The sequence below is a fragment of the Podarcis erhardii genome, assembly GCF_964252035.2.
Source record: "Podarcis erhardii genome assembly, chromosome: 3".
Taxonomy (NCBI): Eukaryota; Metazoa; Chordata; class Lepidosauria; order Squamata; family Lacertidae; genus Podarcis; species Podarcis erhardii.
Genome location: NC_138507.1, coordinates 1,701,465 through 1,727,744, shown reverse-complemented (window position 1 = coordinate 1,727,744; position 26,280 = coordinate 1,701,465). Strand labels below are relative to the sequence as shown.

The window sequence follows — 26,280 nt, the reverse complement described above, 5'->3', positions numbered from 1 at the left end:
CCCGCGGTCAAGCACTCGCCCCCTTTTGCTTCCTGCTTGCCACCCTCCCACCCTCCCTCCCTCCCTCAGGTCAGGCTCCTTATCCCTTGACCTTACTATGGATCTCAGTTGGTCGCCTGTCCAAGGGGCCTGGTAGGAATTTTTTCCACTTGGCAAATTGGCACCAGCCATTTGGTTTTTCACCTACCTCGTAGCAAATCGTCACAACTTTGTAAGGTTTGGCGGTTAGGCATTGGAGTATTTGGTTGGAAGTGATGGGTGGTAGTGGCCATCACCTACCCCTCCTAATTCAAGGGTGTTCCGTTAAAGGAATCTGAGGGGTGTGGTCTCTGTTCGAACCCCAGATTGGAGGCTTGGGCCATGGCACGACCCCTAGCAGTGACCCTGGCGGAGTTCCTAGTTGATGTGCATCAGCAGGACTCCTCCTCTTGGAGGTTAACCCTTCTGAGACTCCCTGCAGACGGGCAGGAGTCAGATATAGTCGGTTCGCTTCCAGTGCCTAAGCCAATACCACTCATTCTGTAACCAATAAAGTTGTGGCTTTTTTTAGCCCATTAACCTAAAATACTGGTTTCATTCTTACATCTCGGGATGGTTTGGGACCTCGCCATGCAAACCCAGTTTCTGCAAAATAGATCCAGGGAATGCTAAAGAACCCCAATTGCAAAATGTGATATTTGCCTTCTCTTTGCAAGCAGCGGGTGTCCTTCTTTTCTTTCTTTTTAAAAAGGTGTAGCTTAAGGAACTGCAGTGGAGAAAAAAGCAGAACAGCAACACATTGTTGAACCTACTTGCAGACTTGTTCTATATGATTCAGAGCCAAACCTTTTGCCTTCCAAAATGTTGGGAAATATGAGCTAAAACACCTAAATTAATTAATAAATAAATAAATAAATAAATAAATAAATAAATAAATAAATAAATGCTTTAAAGTAATTTATGGAACAAAATATCCATTGGCTTCAAGCAGAACTCTTAATACAAAGGCTAGATTGAGCACAGAATAATCCATTTCATAAAATCAGTTTAGGTGAAGTCCAACTTCATGCCAACAGACAAAGCAGAATTTCCCTTCCTCTGAACCCTGCTTCTCATCCCCTCACCCCTGTCCCCCCCACCCAATCTGCTCTGGAGGGTCCTTCAACCCCCACAATAGTTTTTAAGAGCACGCAGGGAGCTGTAGGAGAGAATGTAGGGGAATCTGCTGCCCAGGGGGAAGTTACAATTGGATGTTACCCTCTGTCAGCACAAAGAAACCCACCAACTCTCGGAAGCAGTTATATACCTGCCAAACTTCAACCAAGTGTTGGCAGTGGGGAATAACTTTTTAAAAAAACAAACTGCTGTTTTCAGGATTTCTAGACCAAATGACGACTTAGGAATAGACAATGAACTCCATTTCTTATCCATTCATATGAGGAATCAGATTTCTGTTGCATGTGTCTTCTTTTTTTCTTAACATGCTGAGATGTTCGAAAGGATAAAATAGATTGTGAGTTAGCTGAGAAGAGCCGTTCAATATATATATATATATCTATATCTATATCTAAATTCCATCACAGTATTATCGAGTTTCTTTTCAATATTACCTACACTGTTTTTGTATTACCATTGCTCCTCCAAATATCCTTGAATCATACATGTAGACAAAGTTATTGCATTCACTATTTCCCCACTGCTGGGGCCTCTGCTGAGCAAGTCTGCATCCTGCGCCAGCATTCACTCAGGCTTCCTCACCAGCAAGAGACTTCTCTCAGAACTGTCTCCTTGCTCTAGGAGGGCAGGACATGCTTCGAAAGATGCTTCCAATTCCCTAAAGTTATGCTCCCCGCACGACAATGTCCCCTTTCTTACTGTCAGTCCTATTTTCCCTCCAATGCTATTGACGGTGTATTTTTAAATAGAACACATCAAGGGTCCATGAAAAAAGGTAGAAATACCCCAAACCCAAATATTTCTTTACATTCATGTTCTACTTAACTTTGAAATTTCTAGCTATAGAATGTACTGTTAGCAGGAGGCTATTTAATCAAGCATGGTGATTTCAAAACACTGGTCATAAATGATAAAATTTGTTCCAGCGAATTAGTACACATTTCAGAAGTAATGTTTCCTCTTCTGCACTGCCACCTTGCATTTTCTCGAGGGAACAGATAAGTTTATTTCCAGTCATCCAGTGAAATAGATTTTGATTAGAATTTACTGAGCCGTTTGGCTACATCAGCATAAGCTATTTCAATTTCTTTGTCCGCAGCACAAGTGTTGATGAATTCATCCCGAGCATAAGCATTTTTCAGGTATCGCCAAAGTCCCGTCATTTCTGCTGGAAACTCATAGTTTCGATATTTCTTCGTTACAATCTAGAATGAAGACCCCCCCCCAAAAAAACCCTGCTTTTAATACTTGAATATTATTAATAAGTTTTGTAACATATGGACAAAACTGCCCCCCCCCCCGCTGTCCAAGATCTTGTGAGATTGGGAGATCTTGGATGGCCCTACAAGATAAAATAGTCATGGGAGACTTTAACCATTATCTGTTGGAACGCAGACTCTGCCAAGAATGAAAGGTCCAACAAATTCCTCCATTGTCTTGCTGACAATTTCATTTCCCAGAAGTTGGAAGAAGCATCAAGGGGATCATTTAGTTTGGACCTGGTCCTCACAAACAGAAGAACTAATTGGAGAAGTCCGCTCCCCTTCCCTGGGGGGCGGTGTTGCAGGAGGGCACCCGGGACCTCCCAGTGACCTGCCAGGAGGGTGGAGGGATGCTGCCCGCGTCACTGTGACTCCCGGTCGTGCCACGCCCCCCAGCTGACCAATTGGCACAGCTGGGGTGTGACCACTTGCCGTTTAAACTACGGCGTGTCCTTTCACCTCCTTGCCAGATTTCCCAGGCCACCCACCTTCTTTTTATGCGTTGCTATGACATCGACTTTGCTATGGACTAAGGTTGGCTGCCATGTTGTTGGGGCCAGGTAGGAATTTTTCCACTTGGCAAATTGGCACCAGCCATTTGGGTTTCACCTACCTCGTAGCAATTGTCACAACTTTGTGAGGTAAGCCTTTGTGATGGGAGGGGAGGTTGTAACCTCTGCCTGCCCCTCCTCAATAAGGGCATCCTGTTAAAAGGATCCATGGGCTAGGGCCATGCCACGACCCATTGGGGACGCCCCAATTTGACATATGTCTACCCTTAGTGTGACTCCTTGCAGATGGACAGGAGTCAGGATATAGCCTGGTCTTACCCAATGCCTAAGTCAAATTGCTCACATCTGTAACCAATAAAGTTGTGCCCTATTTTAGCCCATTAACCTAAATTATCCATGTCCATGTGTGTTTATTATATAAGGGAACTGTGGGACCCGGGGCCTTGCCATGCAAGTGGAAGTACTGGGAAACTTGGGAGGAAGTGATCATGTCCTCCTGGGTTTCATGATACAGAGGCAGGAGAAAAGAATTTAAGAAGGCCAATTTCAAAAAGCTGAAGGAGCTACTGGGTGAGATCCCATGGTCAGAAATACTCAAAGAGAAGGGAGTCCAAGATGGATGGGAGTTTCTTAAAGGAGAAATATTGAAGGCCTAAATGCAGATAATTCCAACAAGAAAGAAAAGTGGGAGGCATCTAAAGATACCAGTGTGGATGCATAAGGAGCTTATAGATGAGCTTAGATTTAAGAAGGGTGTATATATGAAATGGAAGAAAGGGGAAAGCACAAAGGAGGCGTATACACAAGAAGCGAACAGTTGCGGTGGGGAGCTCAGGTGGGCCAAAGCTCAAAACAAGGTCCCACTTGCAAGAGAGATTTTTTTAAAAAAGCTTTCTTTGGCTATGTTCAAAGCAAGAGGAAGAACAAGCAAGTTCCATCATACGAGGAAGCTGGCAAAATGTTGGTTGAATGAGGAAACTGTTAGGTGGATTTGGAATTGAGGGGATGCTCATCAAATTTGCAGACAACACAAACCTAGGAGAAGCAACTAATGCTGCAGAAGACAGAATCAGGATTCAAAATGACCTTAATAGGTTGCAGAACCAGGCCCAAACTAAAAAACGGAATTTCAGTGGGGACAAATGTCAGGTTATGCACTTAGGTATGAAGAACTAGAGGCACAAATATAAGGCTTAATGTGGCTTACAGCTGGCTTACTAGCAGTACATGTGAAAAGGATCTAGGGGTCTTGGTGGACCACAAGCTTCACATGAGTCAACAGTGTGATGCAGCAAAAGAAAAAAAAAGGGGGGGAGCTAATGCTATTCTAGGCTGCATCTACAGAAGTCCAGTGTCCAGATCAAGGGAAGTCCTAGTGCCACTTTATTCTGCTGCGGCCAGACCACACCACACCACACCACACCACACCACACCACACCACACCACACCACACCACACCTGGAATGCTATGTCCAGTTCTCGGCACCACAATTTAAGAAGGATACTGACAAGCTGAAACAAGGGCGATCAAGATGGTCAAGGGTCTGGAAACCAAGACTTCTGAGGGAGCTGGGTATGTTTAGACCGCGTGCCATGTTGATTCAGTTAGAAGTGCCCTTTTGGTTTTTATGTTGCTGGCATCCAAATTTTGACCTGACCCCGAGTACCAGAAGTGTATTGGGTTTCTACTGATCCTGCTGATTGAAAAGATACTGCAGAGTAGTAAGACACTGAAAGATAAGTGTGGTCAGAGCACCAAGGAACTGCTGACCATCCTTTGCAAAGCTGATTGCTTGTTAATTATCAAGAGCGATCAGCTGGTATTCCTTAATGGGCTCAATGGTGAAGATATTTTCTCAAGGGGAAATCTTCCTACAGGATGCAGTCTGCCTGTGTAGGCAGAAGTCATGGAGGCTGCTTACTGAATTTGAGCAGCATCAGCTGTGAACTTAGCATGTCTGGAGGTGGCTTGGAGGTCCCCACCTGTGAATCTTGGGCAGGGAACCTGGGGATCTCATGTAGGTTTAGCAGTTATGCTGCCAGCTTGAGCAATCTGCCGTGTTTGCAGTGTGCTCTGCTGGTACTTTTGTAAATAAGACAAGTCACCAAAGGCTGCAGTGATCTCCCTCTCATCCAAAGGTTTATGTAGGGCTCCTTCTCCTAGGTTTCTCACTGCTCAGGGAAATGCAAAGCATGTAAAACCATGAGAGGAATGGTGGCAAAGAGGTGCCTGTTCTGAAGACAAATTATTTTCACCTTGACAACATGAAGTTTGGGCAGAAGGTTGCAGTCGGCAAGAGTCAGCTCATCCCCATCCAAGAACTTGCGTTTCGACACTTTCTCCACCTCTGTGCTACTTGCATCTATCTCTTCAGGTAAAGGATTTCTCAGATAGTCATCCAGTTTCTTCAAAGCTTTTGTTAAACCTCTCTCCAGGCCTGTGTCAAGAAACAAATAAAGAGAAGAGTAAATAAAACAGAATTTCCATAAGGTTCACGGCCATATGCAGAAAACTTTGGACCTCGTCTGCTGGCAAAGCTTGTGAAAGTTGTGTGTCTGGCCTATGTACTGTTGGGGTGATGAATCCTAGTCTTCACTAATAAAGACTGCTGTGGGACAGACAAAAGAAAAGGAAAGTCCAAAATCCTATCTTCTACACATCACCCTGGAAACCTTAGAGCAATTTTGGGATACTTGGGACTATTACATTGAGCTTCTGGTCTCATACAGAGCAATCACAAGCCTGCTGTTGGCTTGGCGCTTCATCATGGCACTGTTATTTTTGGACATTCCCCAAAATGCAGAATGAATCTCATCTCTCTGCTCCAGCCATTCTCTCTCCTTCTAAAACTTTGCAATTATAAAAATCTCTGTGCCACTTTTAAAAAGTATTGAAAACTTAGTTCAGTATCTTTGCCTTCACAACATTCAGACAATTCGAAGAGGGGTCTGTGATGCCAAGCGGCCCAGCCTTGCATGACCAGGAACTTAGAATATATCAGACGGGTAATCTGACAACAAAATCAAATGCTATGAAAGAGTCATGGGGAGTCAACAACACACAAACGGGGGCTAAGGTTCAATACTATGCACATTTACCTAGGAATAAATCCCATTAAACTCAATAGGACTTACTTCTGAGTAATTGCAATTAGGATTTTGCTGCACAGTGTATATTCAGTAGATTTTGATGATGATTATGATTTATCAAATTTAAATTCCCCCCTCTCACAAACACATTTTAAAGGCTGCATAATATTAATCAGCCAAAGACATGGTTGAGGAGGAACTTTTTTGCCTTGTGCCTAAATATGTAAAATGAAGGTGCCAGGTGAATCTCCCTAGGGAGAGCATTCCACAAATGGGGAACCACTACTGAAAAGGCCCCGTTCTCCTGTTGCCACCTTCTGGACTTCGGCACACAAAGGAGGGCCTCAGAGGATGATTGTGGTTTATATGGAGAGAGGCAGTCCTTGAGGTATTGCAGTTCTGAGCCATTTAAAGCTTTATAGGTCAAAACCAGCCCTTTGAATTGGACCTGGGAACTAACTGGCAGCCAGTGCAGTCAGGCCAGGATCGGTGTCATGTGTTCCTGGTGAGCAGCCTGGCTGCTGAATTCTGCACCAGCTGAAGTTTCCGAACTGTCTCCAGAGGCAGACCTGTGTATAACGCATTGCAGTTACAACTGAACCTTTAGTTGACTAACAGACAAAAGCTATGATCAAGCTTTACAAACACAGAGAATCTCTGTTGGTTTTTTTGGGGGGGGGGGATCCAAGCTATAAATGACAGAACTTACCTATACTAAAAAATAAAAAAAACCAAGAGGCTGTTATTTTTTACCTTATAAAAACTTCCCCAAAAGCCAGAGGGCCAGAGTGAGGGAGGTAGAGCTTTTGCTAAATTGTCCAGGGGGAGAGGGCTGAGCCCCCCTCAAATGATCTGGCAAACCCCACAAAGTCCTGCTGCTGTAAGTCAAAGCTAAAAATGTGAAGTTCATCTTTTAAAAAATTGTTTATAAAATGCCACATAATTCTCTATTTCATGCTCTCATCAAAGCAAGCACACATTGAGCAAGATTCCAGGAGCATTCGAGAAATGATGCTGCTGTGAACTATATTATTCACAAAATGATATATTTGTAAAACCCGTTTTCATAATAATAAAAGTGGTTGGCACCCCTTTCCACAGGTAATCTCCTTTCCACATAAACATAGATCATAGTAAAATTAAGCAAAATTACACAAACAGAAATATGTTATCTGTTATATGGCTGGAATTAATGTGATGAAACACACATTGAAGTTTTCAAAACCAATTATGGAATCTTATGAAAGAACATCAAAATTTCAAAAGTGAACAAGCTGCAAAGTGAGATGGGCTGAATAATTCACAGAAAATGAACAAAGTGAGACAGCATCACAGATTACATCACTAGCCAAGGCTGATTGATAAATGAGAGGGAGGGAGGGATGGGGCTGATTGCAACCTTAGCTGTATGGCAAGAGAAGGGGAGAGAAAGTGGAGACTGAGAATGAAGATATCAATGAACAGTGCCGTTCCCATACAGTGCAAATCCCTTTTGATTTAAACTTATAACTTCCCCCTCTTAAATACACTTACGGAGTCTTTTGTATATTGAAGAACTGACAGTAATACTTAAGGTTAAAGCACCAGGATATGTTAATAAGATTATTTATACCAATAAATGTTTTATTGTCTTGCACAGGTAGATCTTATAGGCATATTACCTGCCTTACATAAGCTGTCATTAGATCCTTATTCCCAAGCTGCCTATCATCACAACTCTCTTCTCTTTTCCATTTCTAAAATTTGAGAATATGTTGTTTCTGCTCAATGGCTCTACTTTTCCTACTTCCAAAGTTGCCCCTTTGCATTGGTTCTGCTGAAATCACTTTAATGAAAATGCCCAGCAACCCGTTTCCTGCTACAACACATGATCTCTTACCATGTTCTTCTTTTAGATTTAAATTGTAAATATTTATGCTTCAGGGCTGAGAGAGATGACAGGGAAGACCAGGGGCGGGCAAGGGGCAGCATGTTGGGAAAATTGTGAATGAAACTCTGTATCCCAATGACTGGAAATGAATCATATATTGGTGGAATCAGGTTGAGGAATCAATCCACGTCACAACTGAATTCCATGGGATTCAATGACATCTCCTGGCCTTAACCTGTCAGGGAAGGTGCACAAGTACAAAGGGGGGGGATGACAAAAACTTATTTCTTCAGGTCTTCAAAGGCATTAGGGTGAACCGGCTGGTCCAGTGCCCTATGAAAGTTCTTCCCCCAAGAGGTGCCATTGGGCTGTCAGCTTTGTCTTCCTGGAGGTGGTGGTGGGAAAGGGTCTTTTCCACGTCCTCCCCTCCTGGAACATCTCCCCCTCTGACTTGGGCAACTCTGGAAGGCTTGTGTTCAAGGCTGGCAAGGAGCCATGCACAAAAGCAGGCCTTTTAAGGAACTATAACACACACCAGAACAAGGGCCCATTTATCATATTTTAAAGCAGTGATATAAAGTGATTGAAGTGTTGCCATTTCTCAGACAAAAGTGTTACTATCTCTAATTTAATAAACCCTAAATTTAATTTTTGCACTTGATATTCTACTGCCCGACTAATCTCCTTCGGCTGCATTTTTCTATGCAAGCCACACTGAAATGACAATATTGGCAGGGTGCATAGAACACTATTATTAGGGCAGCCCTGGAAATATGGAGAATTCCCTTTTCTTTTTCGAACCTATTAACACCGATTGAATAAAAGGTTTTCCTTGCACGGTAAGCAAAGAATAATATTGTTTTACTGTCCTATTCAAAATCAAGTTATTTACTTAATTTAACTCAATTGGATTTTTGAAATCCTGGCTCAACCATCTATTTTTCAGTGGTGGCCGTCTTCAGATAGGCTTGCCTGCACTTGCCCATCTGCTTCCTATTTCTCATTTGAGGAGGTGGTGGAGAGGAAATGGAGAGCATGGCTTGTATTCTGTCTCTTAGAAGAAGCATGGCCAGCACCTGCCTTCTTGGGAGCCTCTCTGATCTCCTGACGGTGCAAATTTCTCCACGCAAGTCTGACTCCTTCGCCCTCACCTGTTCTCTGGCTCCACAATAGAGATGAAAACACCCAGTGTTCAAGGTTTCTAAAGCTATGGGGCACACCTGCTCAGGCGTTGCATATAAAATACAGAAGAAAAATACTGCCGGCGAGTAACTTTTTTCAAAATGTAAAGATTTCATAATTTTCACAATTTGGTGTGCGACTGAAGAGGCAGATAAAATTTGCTTTTGGAGATGAGTCTGGCCCCATGTCGCCAACTGGCCATTCCCATTTTAGAGAAACAGCAGTGTTTTTATGACGGCAACACTATTCCGGGAACTAGACACCAAGCCTCCAATTATATTAACTGTATCTTGCACAGCTATTCAGACATTTGCATAAGACAGACCCATATCCCCCCCCCAAAAAAAAAATCATGCAGGATAGAGCAGTGCATCCCTGCCACTGAACCTTGGGCCACTTTAGGGGGGGCAGCAGCACCCAGGGCCCCACAGTCTGCCCAGGGACTCTCTCCCTTGCTTGCCTGCCCCCCTAGTTTTGCCAGAGCCTTTTTTTGGTGGGGAGAGGGAAGGCTGGAGGACTTGTTAAAGGAAATTGGACATAAAAGGGGAACATTTATTAGAGAGAGAGAGAATATAAAAAGGAATGGAATAAGAAAGGGACGCTGTTATGAGAGGAAGAAAGGCATGTAAAAGGACCAGGGAGGAGGAATGAAACAAACTGGCAGTGTGGGAGCAGTGGTGTAGAGATGTCCGATCTGGCTATGGTGAGGCAATACAACTTAATTGCATCTTATTTGGACTGTAACACACTCTGTGTGAATGTCTGAAAAATGTCCAGAAATTTCAGAACGCTGCAACCATTCAACTGCCTGGGAGGGTCTTAGCCTGACTCCAGCACGGCAGGCTTCCTACCCATCTGTTTCTAGGTACAATCCAAATAACTAAGTATAACCTACAAAGCCCCAAATGGCTTGAGAGCAGGTTCCCTGAAAGACCACATTCCGTCCTATGAGCCCATTTTAAGGATCTTCAGGGCTCCTTGGTGGCAAGAGCTCCTTGCCAGGGAGGCCTCTCTTTTCAGCCTGAAGACCTTCCGGAAGCAGCCAAAGGTGTTTTTGTTCTGACTGGCCTGATCCATTCTTTTATTTTCTATCCCACCCTTTCCTCAGGGCAGCGTGCAAAACAGAGGCCCACCCGTACAATTCATTTTATCTTCACAATAACCTTGTAAGGTAGGAGAGGGTGAGAGAGAATAACTGGCCCAAAGCTACTCATTGCCTTGAGGGTCTGGACCTCCGTGTTAACCATTTGATGGACAGGGCTGGATGGAAACATCATGGACCAACAAGAATACCTTTCCAGGCAATGACCCAACAGTTCTTGAGAACAGAAGCCACTTTTCTGCCTCCATTATGTAACTCCTTACTAGTTATGAGGGAAAGTAGTTCATGCAGCCACATATGGGAATGGCTGAAGCCTTCCTGACAATGCTTCAGAGCTCTCTTTTTTCCTAAGGCAAGCAGACTTCCTTTCAGGCTGCAATATGAAGCCACCCCAAAATGACCTCTGTAAACCTGCAAGCTGCTTAATTGTCATGCGGAGGCATGTTTAACAAACTATGACCTGTGTACAAAATGAATCGTGACTGCTGCTACCTTTGGCCACTGATTGATGCCTTTTCTTTTTACTGCTCTTTTCCACCCACACAAGATTTATCCCATAACACACACAAATGAATTGGATGAAATATGCAATGAGTGAAAGGGGGAAACTGTACATAAATATTCAGTCTCACACAAACAATCTGAGATTTATTTTTCCTTAAAACACACACACACCACCTTTCTTGATCACTTCCAGATTCATAGCATATTGCATGAGGTCTATTGCATTTTTCTGGTTTGTTCCCACTACTTTGGAACAGAAAATTAAGGTAAAATACAACAAAATCAAACCATTCCGCTTCATTAGGCAGTCTGATTTAAAGACCACATCTTAGTTAAACTTCACATAATCTGGACAAGTAATACCCTAATGCAAATTTCAACCCCCTTAATTTTCTATATAAATTCATCTTCAGCAAGTAAACTGATCATCTAGATATTGTTTTTGCCATGGGGCAGGTTTTGTACCCTTGGCTAATCTTGCTTTGGATGGCAGCTTCAGGAGTCTCTGTGCTGAAGCCATACAGATCTCGAGTGGAGACCATGAGAAGTCAGCTTGAGAACTAAGTTGGCACCGAAAAATGAAGAAATAAAAGGGGTGTCTGTAGGAAAAAATGAATATAAAGTCAAAGCGTTTGCGGACGAACTGGTAATAACGGTAGAAGAACCAGCAGGAAGTGTTAAAAGAATTTTAGAAGGAATAGATCAATTTGGTCAAGTTGCAGGATTTTACTTAAATAAAAGAAAGACCAAAATTATTGCTAAAAATATGAATCAAGAACTAATAGAGGTAATGCAACAACAGACAGGGATTGAAGTGGTGAATAAAGTGAAGTATTTAGGAATATGGTTAACTCCCAAGAATATTGATTTGTTTCAAAACAATTACTTACCTGTTTGGAATGGAATAAAATGGGATCTGGAGGTGTGGGGAAAATTGAAATTATCTTTTTGGGGGAGAATATCTACGATTAAGATGAGTGTGCTGCCAAAGATGTTATTTTTATTTCAATCACTACCGGTAATCAAGGGGGCATTAGTATTTAAAGAATGGCAAAAAACAATTTCAAGATATATCTGACAGGGCAAGAAGCCAAGGATTCAGTTTAAGTTACTAACTGATGCGAAAGAAAGAGGCGGCTTCGCTCTGCCAGACTTGAAATTATATTATGAAGCATCATGCCTCTGTTGGTTAAAGGAATGGATTAAACTAGAGAATGGGGAGTTGTTGGACTTAGAAGGATTTGATAATAGATTTGGTTGGCATGCATATTTATGGTATGAAAAGAAGAAAATTCATAAAGGGTTTGAAAACCACATCTCCCGAAGATCGCTGATAGAGGTATGGGAGAGGTATAAAAATTTGCTTGAACCAAGACTCCCCCACTGGATTTCACCACTAGAAGTGATGAGTGTGAAAAAGATTAATATGAGGGGGAGATGAATAACATATGGAGAATTGATAGTAAGAGAGGTGGGAAAATGGAAAATGAAATCTTATGAAGATGTGAAAGAATTTGTTTATGATTGGTTGCATTATTATCAGGTCAATGAAATGTTCAAAAAAGATTGTAAAGAGCGTGGATATGAAGAAAAAGAATCAAAATATCAAACAGAAGTATTGAATAATGAGTATAAAAATTTGTCCAAAATGTATAAAATGTTGCTGGAATGGCATACAAAAGATGAAGAGGTCAAATCGGTAATGATACATTGGGCCAGAGATTTTGGGTATAATATACAATATGATGATTGGATGAAATTATGGAATGAGAGGTTAAAATTTACAGCCTGTACTGCGTTGAAGGAAAATATAATGAAAATGGTATATAACGCCAGTAAAACTGGCTAAAATGTATAAAACATGCAATAAGTGTTGGAAATGTAAAGAAAAAGAAGGAACTTTCTATCATATGTGGTGGGAGTGTAAAAGGGTGAAAGGCTTCTGGGAAATGATATACAATGAATTGAAAAATATGTTGAAATATACGTTTGTTAAGAAACTGGAGGCCTTCTTACTAGGATTGGTCGGTAATGAAATTAATAAGAAAGATTGTAAACTTTTCCAATACGGAGTAACAGCAGCAAGAATACTTCTGGCGCAAAGATGGAAGCAGAAAGAAATTCCAACGGTGGAAGAATGGAGAACGAAATTGACTGAATACGCAGAATTGGACAAACTAACAGGGAAGATTCGATACCAGAGAGACCAAAAGTTCATCGAGGACTGGGGGAGATTTACAGAATATCTGAAAAGCATATGTGATGTACAGATAACGCTTGTTGGTTTTCAAGAGACTCTGTGAAAAATTAAGAAAAGAGAGTAAGAAGGGAGAGGTGATTTTTAAAGGCAATAATAAGTTTAGAAATGCATTAACAATATAAATTTAAACGAAAGATTGGCAGAGAAACTGAGGGAAGTCAAAAATTGATGAATGTGTGATAAAATGTGAATTGATTGTATAAAAATGTTTTGAAAATGAATAAAATATATATATATATTTTTTCAAAAAAAGAGAGAACTAAGTTGGCACCAGCACCCAGCAGAAAGCGCTTCCGTTACGGAGCACATGTGCACAGACACACCTTGGTTTACTTGGGGGTTCCTTCCCCTCTTTCCACTCCTCAACGGAGTAATCCGTACATATAAATATAACTGAGATCTAAGACCCACCTAGTCCAGCACTCACCTCAGAATGGCAACCAGGAAAAGTATACCTGGAGAGAGGCTCCTTGTGATCACTTGCAATGGTTATTTTAATTGTTATTGCTGTTGTAAGTTTTTAACCTTTTTTTTTACTTTGTAAGTCACACTGAGCCTTTTGAGTATAAGGCAACATATAAATAAAGTTGTAATAATAAAATATAACAATTGCTCCTTACAAACTGCTCTGAAATTTATTTTCCTCTTTGCATGCAGGTAGAATTGAATCAAATAATTATAATTTTTAAACATTAAATCATCTGATTTTTTCTAGAACAAGAGGTGCCAAAACTCACCATGAACCCTTGTTCTCTTATAATGACAATGGCACCAAACTGAGAGAGGCCAGAACTGAGTTCCAGCTGGGGGGGGGGAGCCCTTATTAAATCAGACATGAAAAGATACTCCCATTAAAGGTATTTATCAAATTCTTAAAAGTTTCCATGTAGGTAATATAATTGGGGGTGAAATTACTGAGATCCTAAAAATTGCAGGGTGAAGCAATATCTGGGATACAATTTATAGACTTTTAGGACCAAATGGATGTAACCTACCTTGATTTCAACAAGGCATTTGACAAGGTGCCCCATGATATTCTTGTAAAGAAGCTGGTAAAATGCGGTCTTGACTATGCTACCACTCAGTGGATTTGTAACTGGCTGTCTGACCGAACCCAAAGGGTGCTCATCAATGGTTCCTCTTCATCCTGGAGAAGAGTGACTAGTGGGGTGCCACAGGGTTCTGTCTTGGGCCCGGTCTTATTCAACATCTTTATCAACGACTTGGATGATGGACTCAAGGGCATCCTGATCAAATTTGCAGATGACACCAAACTGGGAGGGGTGGCTAACACCCCAGAGGACAGGATCACACCTCAAAATGACCTTGACAGATTAGAGAACTGGGCCAAAACAAACAAGATGAATTTTAACAGGGAGAAATGTAAAGTATTGCACTTGGGCAAAAAAAATGAGAGGCACAAATACACCTGGCTTGAGAGCAGTACATGTGAAAAGGATCTAGGAGTCTTGGTTGACCACAAACTTGACATGAGCCAACAGTGTGACGCGGCAGCTAAAAAAGCCAATGCAATTCTGGGCTGCATCAATAGGAGTATAGCATCTAGATCAAGGGAAGTAATAGTGCCACTGTATTCTGCTCTGGTCAGACCTCACCTGGAGTACTGTGTCCAGTTCTGGGCACCACAGTTCAAGAAGGACACTGACAAACTGGAACGTGTCCAGAGGAGGGCAACCAAAATGGTCAAAGGCCTGGAAACGATGCCTTATGAGGAACGGCTAAGGGAGCTGGGCATGTTTAGCCTGGAGAAGAGAAGGTTAAGGGGTGATATGATAGCCATGTTCAAATATATAAAAGGATGTCACATAGAGGAGGGAGAAAGGTTGTTTTCTGCTGCTCCAGAGAAGCGGACACGGAGCAATGGATCCAAACTACAAGAAAGAAGATTCCAGCTAAACATTAGGAAGAACTTCCTGACAGTAAGAGCTGTTCGACAGTGGAATTTGCTGCCAAGGAGTGTGGTGGAGTCTCCTTCTTTGGAGGTCTTTAAGCAGAGGCTTGACAACCATATGTCAGGAGTGCTCTGATGGTGTTTCCTGCTTGGCAGGAGTTGGACTCGATGGCCCTTGTGGTCTCTTCCAACTCTATGATTCTATGATGTAATCGTCCCATTTCTTTAACCTTAGTTTGGCTGACCCACATATAAAACAGGTGGAGGTACATTATTATAAAAGGTAAAGGTACCCCTCCCCGTATGGGCCAGTCTTGCCAGACTCTAGGGTTGTGCGCTCATCTCACTCTATACTCCGTGAGCCAGCGCTGTCCGCAGACACATCCGGGTCACCTGGCCAGCATGACAAGCTGCATCTGGCGAGCCAGAGAAGCACACGGAATGCCGTTTACCTTCCCGCTGGTAAGCGGTCCCTATTTATCTACTTGCACCCGGGGGTGCTTTCAAACTGCTAGGTTGGCAGGCGCTGGGACCAAACGACGGGAGCGCACCCCGCTGCGGGGATTCGAACCGCCGACCATGCGATTGGCAAGTCCTAGGCTCTGTGGTTTAACCCACAGTGCCACCCGGTAGCTAAAACACATGCAGGTGGGGGAAGATGAACCCTCCCACTACTATTTACCTGTCTGAAGCAGACACCCCCACCTGCCCTACTGCCATCCATTCCCCTAGTCTAGCTCACTTCCTCTACTGGCTCATCTGCAGCCAGTACTCTGAGGAACAAATAGAAAAGCAATGACAAACCTAGACAGCATCTTGAAAAGCAGAGACATCACCTTGCCAACAAACGTCCGTATAGTAAAAGCTATGGTTTTCCCAGTAGTGATGTATGGAAGTGAGAGCTGGACCATAAAGAAGGCTGATCGCCGAAGAATTGATGCTTTTGAATTCTGGTGCTGGAGGAGACTCTTGAGAGTCCCATGGACTGCAAGAAGATCCAACCTCTCCATTCTGAAGGAAATCAGCCCTGAGTGCTCACTGGAAGGACAGATTGTGAAGCTGAGGCTCCAAGACTTTGGCCACCTCCTGAGAAAAGAAGACTCCCTGGAAAAGACCCTAATGCTGGGAAAGATGGAGGGCACAAGGAGAAGGGGACGACAGAGGACAAGATTGTTGGACAGTGTTCTCGAAGCTACGAACATGAGTTTGACCAAACTGCGGGAGGCAGTGGAAGACAGAAATGCCTGGCGTGCTCTGGTCCAGGGGGTCACAAAGAGGCGGACACGACTACATGACTAAACAACAAAAAAACTGTGAGTAGAAAAGGACTTTATACCCCACATTCAAGCACAGCCCCCTCATGGAGGCCCCACTTCAAACAAGCAGTGCCTTCCTGTGCTTGTACCGTGTTCGTGTGAGGACTGCCACTAAGTATAAACTGGGCCAGAAACAGAGGGGAACAAATGAGTAAAGCATCTCGTGCAAATCTTTGACTTTGTCTAGCAGCCACATGCTCAGGCCCAGCAAGCGCTGCTGCTTCTTTTCTGGAAAGAAACTGTGCTTAGTAGATAAGGCCCTTTATCTGCCTCCTTTAAAAATGTCTTTACACCACATACCGAGTGCTAATGCTGCAAGAGAAAAATCAAGACCTAAATGTAAAGCCACATTTTATAAATGAAAGATGATCATTACGGCATTCCAAATTAAGCTGCTGTGTGTTTACACAGACTGTGCAGTGCAATTTAAATGATCAAAGAGCAGCGGGAGATACCTCGAAAACCAGGCATCCCAAAGTAATTTCAGATTTTTACTAAACGTGTTAGGCCATGGCCACAGGAAAATGGAGTATCTTCTAGTGTGCTTGGCCTGGACTACAGCGCCCCCTGGAGTTCTAGAGAACAATTAACAATTTGCAAAAAGAAGGTCCCATTGGTTTCATCTTCTTATATTCTATTTTATGCTTATGTACAAACTGATAAAGAATCCATTTCTGATAAAGGAAACTCCATATTTTAGCAGATGGCTTTGCTGTTGCTGCATTCCCCATGCCAGAAAACTACCACATTTGACACACGGGGAGCATCCTGTCACTGGGTTCATGTGACACGCTAGCTTACGATTTTTGATGAGACATTACTAGACACAAGACACATTTTGTGTACACACTGAAGAAGAAGAATGCAACTGCAAAAAGAACAAAAGTCAAATGTATGTGCAAGGTCTTACACAGACTCAGCAGTTACCGGAATGTATTTCTTAATATTCCTCATGACGATACAAGATTCTCTTCTTTCATATCACTTACTTTTTTAACCACCACTGATATCTCTATAAATTGCTTTTGATTTGTACTACTGGAATAAAACAGAAAAAAGTACATGAGCGAGACCCAAAACCAAAACGCTCCCTTGCCCCCTGGAGAGTCACGACCAGCTGGCCTTGACATGCTGCGCTGGAGGGGGCATACATTCCATTCATCTACACACACATACAGTCAGGGCTTGACCCCCACTACTGCTGACCCACACTTTCTAGGTACAGGTCCAAGTGGCTCTTTTCTCAGGGAAAACCAGCTCTTCAACTCTTAATTGGAGCAAAGGGTAGTCCACAGAAAAACCAAATTGCTGTTTGCTCCGACTGAGCACCGAAGAACAGTTTTCTTTCAGCGGGAGAGCAGAGGGATGAGAGAAAATATGGATCAGCTCTCAGACCACAAACCAAAAGACAGGCACAAAAAGTATGGGATGGGCAGGCAGCACCATTGTACTTTAAAAGCTTAATTTGTGTTTCAGGCTTCTGTTAAAAGACATAGAGAAAAAGGCAAGAAAACATAGCATGCCTATATATATCACAGTACATTTCTGGAAACTAGGCATGCTATGTTTTCTTGCCTTTTTCTCTATGTCTTTTAACAGAAGCCTGAAACACAAATTAAGCAGATCTGCCATGGAGACAAGGCCAACACACCTACCATCCGTGGCACACCCAAAAAACCATTTGGCTGCTTTGAGCATTTGGCAGGGATGGTGAAGAAGTCCCAATGGCCTGCGTACCTTTTCCAGTCCCTTTCCTTCCCAGGCAACAAAACCTTCTTCCTGTGCAGGCATATAGCCAGCAACAGGGAGGGCTACAAAGACACCCAAGAGGTCCTGTGGGACCTGCCCTTAGAAATGACATTCCTGAGCGTGCCCCATCAATACGGGTTACTGCCATCTTGGGATTGTGGCGTGTCCAGTTTTTCCTGCCTCCCAATTCAATTCTGTCCACTAGGCAGAAATGGCTTCACCTAAATACAGGCCCTGACTGACAAGCCAGTTGAAATGGTAAGGAAAGGGTGACTGAGGAAGGTTAGACCCACTTGAGCCAGATCCAGACTCAAAGCAGTCCAGACCCAAATCGAAATGGGGTGAAGATTTGTGAATGGCATCAATGGGTGTGTGTGTGGGGGGGGGGAGCTCTGATTCTAAACTTTCTGCATTCAAAGTTTGCCCCATCATGACAGGCCGGTTTCCTCTGTTAATTTCTCCACATCGGCCTGTTTTCAAAATCCTAGAGGCAGGGCTAAGCTGACAACCCAACTGGAAACACTTGTGACCTCGGGTTACACACGCTTCAGGTTACAGACTCCGCTAACCCAGAATTAGAACTTTGCTTCAGGATGAGAACAGAAAATGCGTGGCGGCAGTGGGAGGCCCCATTAGCTTAAGTGGTGCTTCAGGTTAAGAACAGTTTCAGGTTAAGTACGGACCTCCGGAACAAATTAAGTTCTTAACCCGAGGTACCACTGTACTTTTCTTGTCATTAGTTTTGCTTCATATCATGTTTTCAGCCAGATAACGGGGGGGGGGGGGGAGTACCGCTCCTTTACGTCTTTCAAAGCAAGGTGAAAGATCCAGCGACGGAAAGGTAGCAGCTGGGATGCAGATGCAGCGCTGTGGTTCCTCTTTGGGCCCATCCTGCCTGTCCTCTCTCCTCTATTCCCTTCACCTTGGATTGGGCAGGATCAGTGCTGGCCAAGTCCGTATTTGACTAGCAGCCTCCAGGCACAGCATCAATTACCATGCTTGACAGACAGTGACAACTTCTGCCTCTGAATAAATCCTCAGTTTCCCACAGAATCCTCAGAAACATGAAATAACAAAATCCCTGAAAAATATTTGAGAAAAATTTGTTTGTATTTCAATTACCCACTTTTGAAAAGTGAATAGAATTCCTTTTTGCAAAGCCTGAAATCAAATCCCTTGTAACTTTAAACCTTATCCTTAAATAATAAACGACCAGGTTCTGACCATCTTCAAGTGCACATCTGCTTCTTAGTAAGGTTCCCATGTCTAAACTCTGTCCTGTGCTGCACAGTTCTTCCCATCACAGTGGCGGGAGAAGCTGTACTTGAGAGAATTCTCCATGCAATGCACTGTAACTCTTCAGTGCAAAGGTTTCCTCTTCAGGTCTAGCTAAACCTGTTAACTCTACCTTCCAAGTAATACAAATTCTTTCAGAAATTGGTGGTTAAAGGTGGATAAAGGAAAGAGCACACTTAAAACGCACACGACAAGCACTGTAAATCACCACTTGCCTTCCTGCAAATGTGCCAACGTCAGTACTGGTAAGCTAGAGTCAAACTGATGTAGGTATTCCTGGGAATCGTATCCAACAGAGACTTCTGGCAGCATACTCTTTGCTATATATAGCCAATAGGCATTTCCCGCCTCTCTTACCTAACCACATGATGCAGCAACGGGGAGGGGGGAGGGGGTTAATCATATGTAAATTAATGATATAATGTTCTTTTATTTTTAGGGCCTTGATCTGAATCCAGGCCAGACCAGTGGATTCCTCTGGGCAGACGGCTGGAAATTCCACAGACTGAAATCGATGCTGGTGGTCTCACAGCTCAGCGAAGAGCAGAACATTGGAACACCTTAATGAAGGTGGCCACCAACACGGGGCACCATTAAATATTCAATTCAGTACAAATTTAAAAAAACAACCCTCATATGAAATCAAAGGGCTCATTCTCTCAGTCAAGGTGAGTACAATTTTAGGAAAGATTAGTCAGCTGCAAACAGCTAGTTGCTCTCTACACCATCTCCTTCAGCAGCAAATAAACAGCCGGGTGTGTGTGGGGGGGAGCACCTGAGTACTCAGCTGATCATTGGCACATAAATGCCTGCTTTTACCTGCATCTCCTGTGCAATTGTCAGAAATCAGTTGGATTCTTTGCATTTGCCAATTTGGACTAGGGGGATCAAGTATACTGAGGATATCAAATGGCACTAATTTCTGATTAACAAACTGCTTTTCTGAGGAAGAAGCAGACGTTAGATGGGGCAAGGCCCTAATCCAGGGGTCAGCAAACTTTGTTAGCAGGGGGCCTCAGACTGTCCCTCAGACCTTGTGGGGGGCCAGTCTATTTTTTTGGGGGGGGGGATGAACGAATTCCTACGCCCCACAAATAACCCAGAGATGCATTTTAAATAAAAGGGCACATTCTACTCAAGTAAAAACATGCTGATTCCTCGGCCGTCCACAGGCCAAACTGAGAAGGCGATTGGGCCAGATCCGGCCCCTGGGCCTTAGTTTGCCTACCCATGGTCTAATCTTTCTCCCCTCCCTCCATGCTCCTCTTTCTTTGTGGGCTGGCAAGTGATGGGCCAGGAGATCACACCCTCAGAGAACTAGATTGGTCTCGGCCCAAGCCATGTAATAAAGAGTCAACCTTCAGTACCCCAGAACCTGCAGAGAAGTCTGCATAACTCCTGTGAAATGGACACAACCTCATTACATGTATTAGCAGTTTAATGCCGCTTTTATTGCCCATGGCTTCTTGTAAGGCATCCCAAGTCTTTTATTTCATTTTGCAGGGGTCGCTGAGAAACCTGCTGGCAATCTCCTTCCTTCTTTCCAGAGCTACAGTTCCCATGGTTCCCAGGGGAGAGGAAATACCCGTTAAGTCAGTTTTAGTCTGTGTGTAGATATGCCTCCATCAGATAGGAATTCAAAGAGCTGATTCTAGGAAACGGATGTCAAGATCCTTCTCATTTGTATCTTCTCTGTGTTCTTTGTTCTTGTATCAGATGTGAGGAAATTAAATTCTAGCTATGTCAACCACAGTACTAGGACTTTGCAGGAAAACGTCGAAGCGTAGAGTCACGCTACGTGCTGAGATGGGACGTGGCGAAGATCACGCCTCGAAGAAAGCCTGTTATTAAAATGATTTGGCTGATGTTGGGGGTAGAAGGAATCAAGTTGGCTGTAATTGAACTGGCATGAAATAATAAATATGCACACTTTCTTCAAACACAGCTTGCCACATCCTGAGAATCTGGAATCAATTCCTTCTCTTTCAAGATGCTTAAAAGTTGTGGAACTTTGATATGGAAGAAATGTGTTTGCTTCTGGGCTTACAGCCCCAACCAGCCTGCTGCAAACCTTTCATATGTTCAAGGCAGGAAAGCTAGCCAAACAAATGGGAGAAAAGGACCAAAATCGCAGGGGGTGGTGATATAAATTACTATTCAGGTTAAGTGAGCAAAAGACATTTGCCACTGCCATATATATATAACCTGCCCAGAATACGAAGGAGAGAGGAAGGGCTGGAACTCAGTGCATGTGGAAGGTCCCAAGCTCAATCTCAGGTATCTCCAGGTAGAGATGGAAACATCCCCTGCCCCAAAGACTGGAGTGGAGTCGCCTGTGAGTGTGGTTGGTTGTATATTTCAGGTTCTAGACCACCGCAATAAAGCAATTATCGCTATAAAGCGCATCGCACACACTATTTCGTTTCCCTGTGGATATAAAAGTCACTGTACTGCAGACTATTAAGCCAGGCCTCCTCTGGCTGCTCTTGCCCTGGCCAGCTCCACTCCTGTGGCCAGAGGAGGGGTGGGGCTTCCTTTCCCTGGAAGCAGCCAGGCTGCCGGCAGATGCATCCTCCTCCTCGTAAGGAGCAATAAAATGAGGTATCTAAGGAAACAAGCCTTTATTAAGTTCAAAAAACAGCAAGCATTCATGAGCTAGGTGGGCCAGTGTTCTGAGGCAGTTCCCTGTGTACCTGTGAGGTGTGTGTGATGCATGTCTTCTACAGTTCACAACCTTCTTCTGAATATTCAGGCTATTTCCTTTAATGCCTAAGGTGGGGAACCTGTGGCCTTCAACTCCTGACATGAGTAGCACTAGGAAAGGGTGCAAGTCATAGCCCAGCAGCACCTGGGGGCCACACTCTCCCCATCCCTGATCTGTACATTTCATAATGGCCAGCAGAGAGCAATACAACCCTCCTCCCAAACAAACGTATCTGCAGACTTGACTCAAGTGGTCTATGCTCAGAGTTGTTTTAAGTTTTTAAGCAGCCTCTGTCAGCTACACTTCTGATTAGGGACCCGGTGAGACAGTCTTTAACCCTTTCCCCTGCAGAGTGCTCCCATTCCCAGCACCCACAAAGGATGGGGATGTACTGAAAGAGTATCCTCACCACCCACAAACTTACTCGCATTGTCCTGCTGCTTTGTGTTTTTGATAAACGCAGAGAATTTGGAGAAGATATCTATGCCTGCAGCATTTGATTCACGGTGCTTGGCAGCTAGCTTGGGATACCTGCAAAAACAGAAGAGTGGTTTTAAAAAGGAGGCCTCTGTGGAAATTTAAAAGCAAAGAAATTGCACACAAATACCACAAAAAGGCACTAGTCACTTCTAGTGTTGTTTGTAACACAAAGCAAAATTCTTGCAGATCAAGTACTGCTTTTAAAACTGTCTCTTATCTCAGCATGTCAGCCTCTCAGGACCCTAACTGAATTCTGCTGCCACCGTGGGGAGCCAAGAATTTTAAAAAGTTACACAATGATGGTTTTATGACAAGGTTAATTGTACCGGGGCTTAATGTGAAAGGAACCGAGAAACGGCATCCTTAAATCAGAACTAGTCATATGTTTTCAAAAGGTGCAGAGGCGTTTGGCAGGAACAGCTGCTTCTCTTCACTGTGTGAATGGTGGCCTTTGGAGAAAACCATTCCAGGATATAATGGCACTTATAAAGAGGTACTTGGCGAAAAGGAGTCTATACGGAGCTGAAATGCAAGAATGAATCTGTGCGGGCTGCTGAAAAGTGTTTTGTGCTTCTTGGAAAGGTTTCTGCTTTCTGTGAGTCGGGACCTCAAGGGGTCCGTCCAATCAAAATGCCTTCCCTCAGCAATAATAAAACACCCTGGCCCTGGGCCCTGTGTAACAGCCCTGGGCAACCCGTGACCCTGAAGCAAAAAGCTGCTTACTAGCCTCAGCACCAGGGCTGGGCACAACCCCCTCGACTACCACCACTTCCACCCTGTAGCAGTTGGCAAGGTGACCTTCTGTGAGCTGGCAAAGGGGGCCCGCAAAGACCACAACACCGTCGGGCAGGGGGTTGCTTACCATTTGATGAGCCCCCCAGGCTGCCTCCCCACAGGCACACGCCTCTTTCACTTTAAACAACAGCAAGCTGCTCTGCTCAGTAGCAGGTAGTTAAGGTTGGTACTGAGACTGATGCTATATTTACAGTGGTACCTCGGGTTACAGACGCTTCAGGTTACAGACTCCGCTAACCCAGAAATAGTACCTCGGGTTAAGAACTTTGCTTCAGGATGAGAACAGAAATTGTGCCGCGGCGGCAGCAGGAGGCCCCATTAGCTAAAGTGGTACCTCAGGTTAGGAACAGTTTCAGGTTAAGAAGGGACCTCCAGAAAGAATTAAGTACTTAACCCGAGGTACCACTGTATATAGCACGGTTCCCAGACACACTGTACCAAAAAGAAGATGGCTGTCTCCCTGGCTATTTTAAAAAACAATTTTAAAAGTGACTGGCAGCCAGCTGCAGAGCACAGCGCCTTGTCTACATTTATTTTTTTTTCCTTATGGGTGAGGAGGAAGGCCACCCAGCCCCCTCGTCAAATTGTAACCACCCCCCAAGCAGAACGTTCTCCCCCTGCCTTGCAACCACCCCACACATCCATTGCCCTCCACCCCCCTTTATGGGAGGTTTTAGCCAGCCCATCAGAACCTCTGCACGTTTGGGTCTGCCCTACCTTGAAACAACAACCCCGGAGGGAGGCGTCAAGGACCTGACGAACCTCAACACAATGCTGGCAAGCTGGGTTCAGTTTAGTGGATTACATGTTGGGCAAACCTGCTACAGAAGGTGAGGCCATCCCATAGTATTCCCTCCTCTTGTTACACTGCATACAAAGCGGGGCAGGCAGGGAGTCCTGCAACCCAGAGTCATACAAATTATATTTACAGGTACAAGGATTTAGTACAGGCTTCCTCAACCTCAGCCCTCCAGATGTTTTTGGCCTACAACTCCCATGATCCCTAGCTAGCAGGACCAGTGGTCAGGGATGCTGGGATTGTAGTCTCAAAACATCTGGAGGGCCGAGGTTGTGGAAGCCTGATTTAGTACAACAACTTAAGTGCTGCATTTAAGAAGTTATACTTTGCGGGATGGGAAATGGGGAGAGAGGAAAGAACAAATTGTGGGCTATACAAGGGGGGGGGGGGTCATGAAATCAGGTCCCATGGTTAAAAATCCTTAGCTCATGCTCAAATTAGTACCAGAGGAGGAGGAGAGGCAAGTTTTAGAAATATGTTTTTGTCTAGGTTGACTAGCTAAGAGGCAAGCAGGCTCATTGTAACACAAAGCAGATATCAATTTGCCCTTTACTTTTACCCATTTCATGTGGTAACTACACCATAATTCTAAAAAACTCTTATTTTTTACTTTGGAGGTGAAAGCGTTTCCTCCAAAAATTCTTCAATTTTGTTGATATCTGTCTTGACTTCCCCATTGAACGTCAGGAATGGTGGGTGGCTCCCAGGAGCTAAATTATGTAAATCAGCTGGCTTTCTGTGGAAACAAAAAGAAAGTTCAATAAATTACTAATCATATATGCCATGGAAGTCCCATTGGTTTTGTACTACTGAGAAAATTAGCCCTTTGCTTTTTAAGCTACATATAGGATATACAGGCCTCTCTCCATTCATGCAAGGGTTGTACGCCAAGGCAAACACAGTGCCTGCATCGGGGGTTGCTCATGTGCAAATGGGGAGTTGCCTGTACTTAAAGAGTGCAGAATAATAAGCAAAGTAGGATTCGCTGTCTGTATGAGAAATATTAAAGTTCCCAACAGAAAATCCAAATAAAGTGATCAGAAGGAATATCAAGTTGTTGGGAGAATTCATCAGGAGCTTTCAGGGGAGGTGTCATCAGTATGTGGATGACATTCAACTCTGCTTCTCTGTTCCATCCGAGGTGAGAGAAGAAAGGGGTCCTGCTCTTGATGGGGTTGCACTCTCTTGAAGGAGCACTTGAAGCTCAGGTGGCTTCAGTGGCCAGGAGTGCTGGTTTCCAGCTCTAACAGGTTCACCAGCTACTGCCATTTGTGGTCAGAAATAAATGTGGTCACAGTAACCCATGCTCTAGTGACCTCCAGATCAGACTACTGTAACGCGTTCTATGTGGGACTGCCCTTGAAGATGGTTTGAAAACTGCAGCTGGAACTTATTGCAGTGGCCAGAATGTTAACTGGTATGGCCAATTGGATGACACTGGTCTTGAAAGAATTGCACTGTTTGCAAATATGCTCCAAGCCAAACTCAAGGTTTTGGTGTTAACATACAGAGCCCTAAGTGACTTAAGAGTACAGCTCTCTGAAGAACATCTCCTCCCTCACAGACCTGCCCATGCATGAAGACCAGCTGAGAGAGCTCTGCTGCTGCTCCCTCCACCAGGTGAGAGGGCTTCCCGGGTGGCAAAGCCCCATTTAATAACAATAGCAATAAATTTGTTATTTATATGCCACTCATCTGACTGGGTTGCCCCAGCCACTATTAAAATGCAAGAAAACATCAACCATTACAAACTTCCCTGGAATGACCTCTCCTCTGAGGTGGTGCTGTTAAGTTTTTGCTGGCAGAGCAATAGTCTGCCAGTCAGTTCTGGTTCAGCGGGCTTTAAATGCTGATAATTTTATGGTTCATGGTTTTTGTGGCTGTTCATACTGTCTTTAAATCCAATTTTACCCAGGTGTAGAACCATTTGGTGAAAGGCAGGTTTACATAATTCTTTGGTGAAAGGCAGGCTTATTATAATTCTTATAAATAAACACAAGAAAACACGAACGCCATTGTGTCTCATCAAATATTTTTTATCAAGATCCTTTACCTCTTCAGGTCAACTGTGGTGACATTGAACACAACCCCTTTGAGCCAAAGTATCATGAAGAGACGCTGTGAAAAAGGGCAGTTCCCAATGCTTTCACCATCTACACCAGCCTAGAGGAAATAAGAAATAGAGAAGAAAATTATCTGGAGGTGTATTTTTCCTATCACTGCAAGCATCACAATGCCAGTTTGAGTCCACCCAAAATCCTTGTCAAGTTCTTCCAAGCTGCTGATTCCATC

At 43.8% G+C, this 26,280-nt stretch overlaps 1 protein-coding gene and 1 long non-coding RNA gene across 3 annotated transcripts in view; one reads left to right on the top strand and one right to left on the bottom strand.

Annotated features, from left to right (window-relative positions):
- Positions 1-921: 921 nt before the first annotated feature.
- The window catches only part of CLIC5 (chloride intracellular channel 5), a 60,546-nt gene continuing 35,187 nt past the window's right edge, over positions 922-26,280 (bottom strand). For both annotated transcript variants that reach the window (XM_081855664.1, XM_081855665.1), the window contains exons 2-6: positions 26,042-26,151; positions 24,599-24,724; positions 22,339-22,445; positions 5,186-5,367; positions 922-2,360 (exon numbers count right to left, since the gene is read on the bottom strand). In XM_081855664.1, the coding sequence (XP_081711790.1) occupies positions 2,193-2,360; positions 5,186-5,367; positions 22,339-22,445; positions 24,599-24,724; positions 26,042-26,151 (693 nt within the window). In that variant the 3' untranslated portion in view covers positions 922-2,192. The remainder of the gene's footprint in view (positions 2,361-5,185; positions 5,368-22,338; positions 22,446-24,598; positions 24,725-26,041; positions 26,152-26,280) is intronic.
- Positions 17,747-21,154, top strand: LOC309338502. Its single transcript, XR_014154944.1, has 3 exons — positions 17,747-18,172; positions 19,650-19,878; positions 20,714-21,154. It is a non-coding gene; the product is annotated as an uncharacterized lncRNA (long non-coding RNA).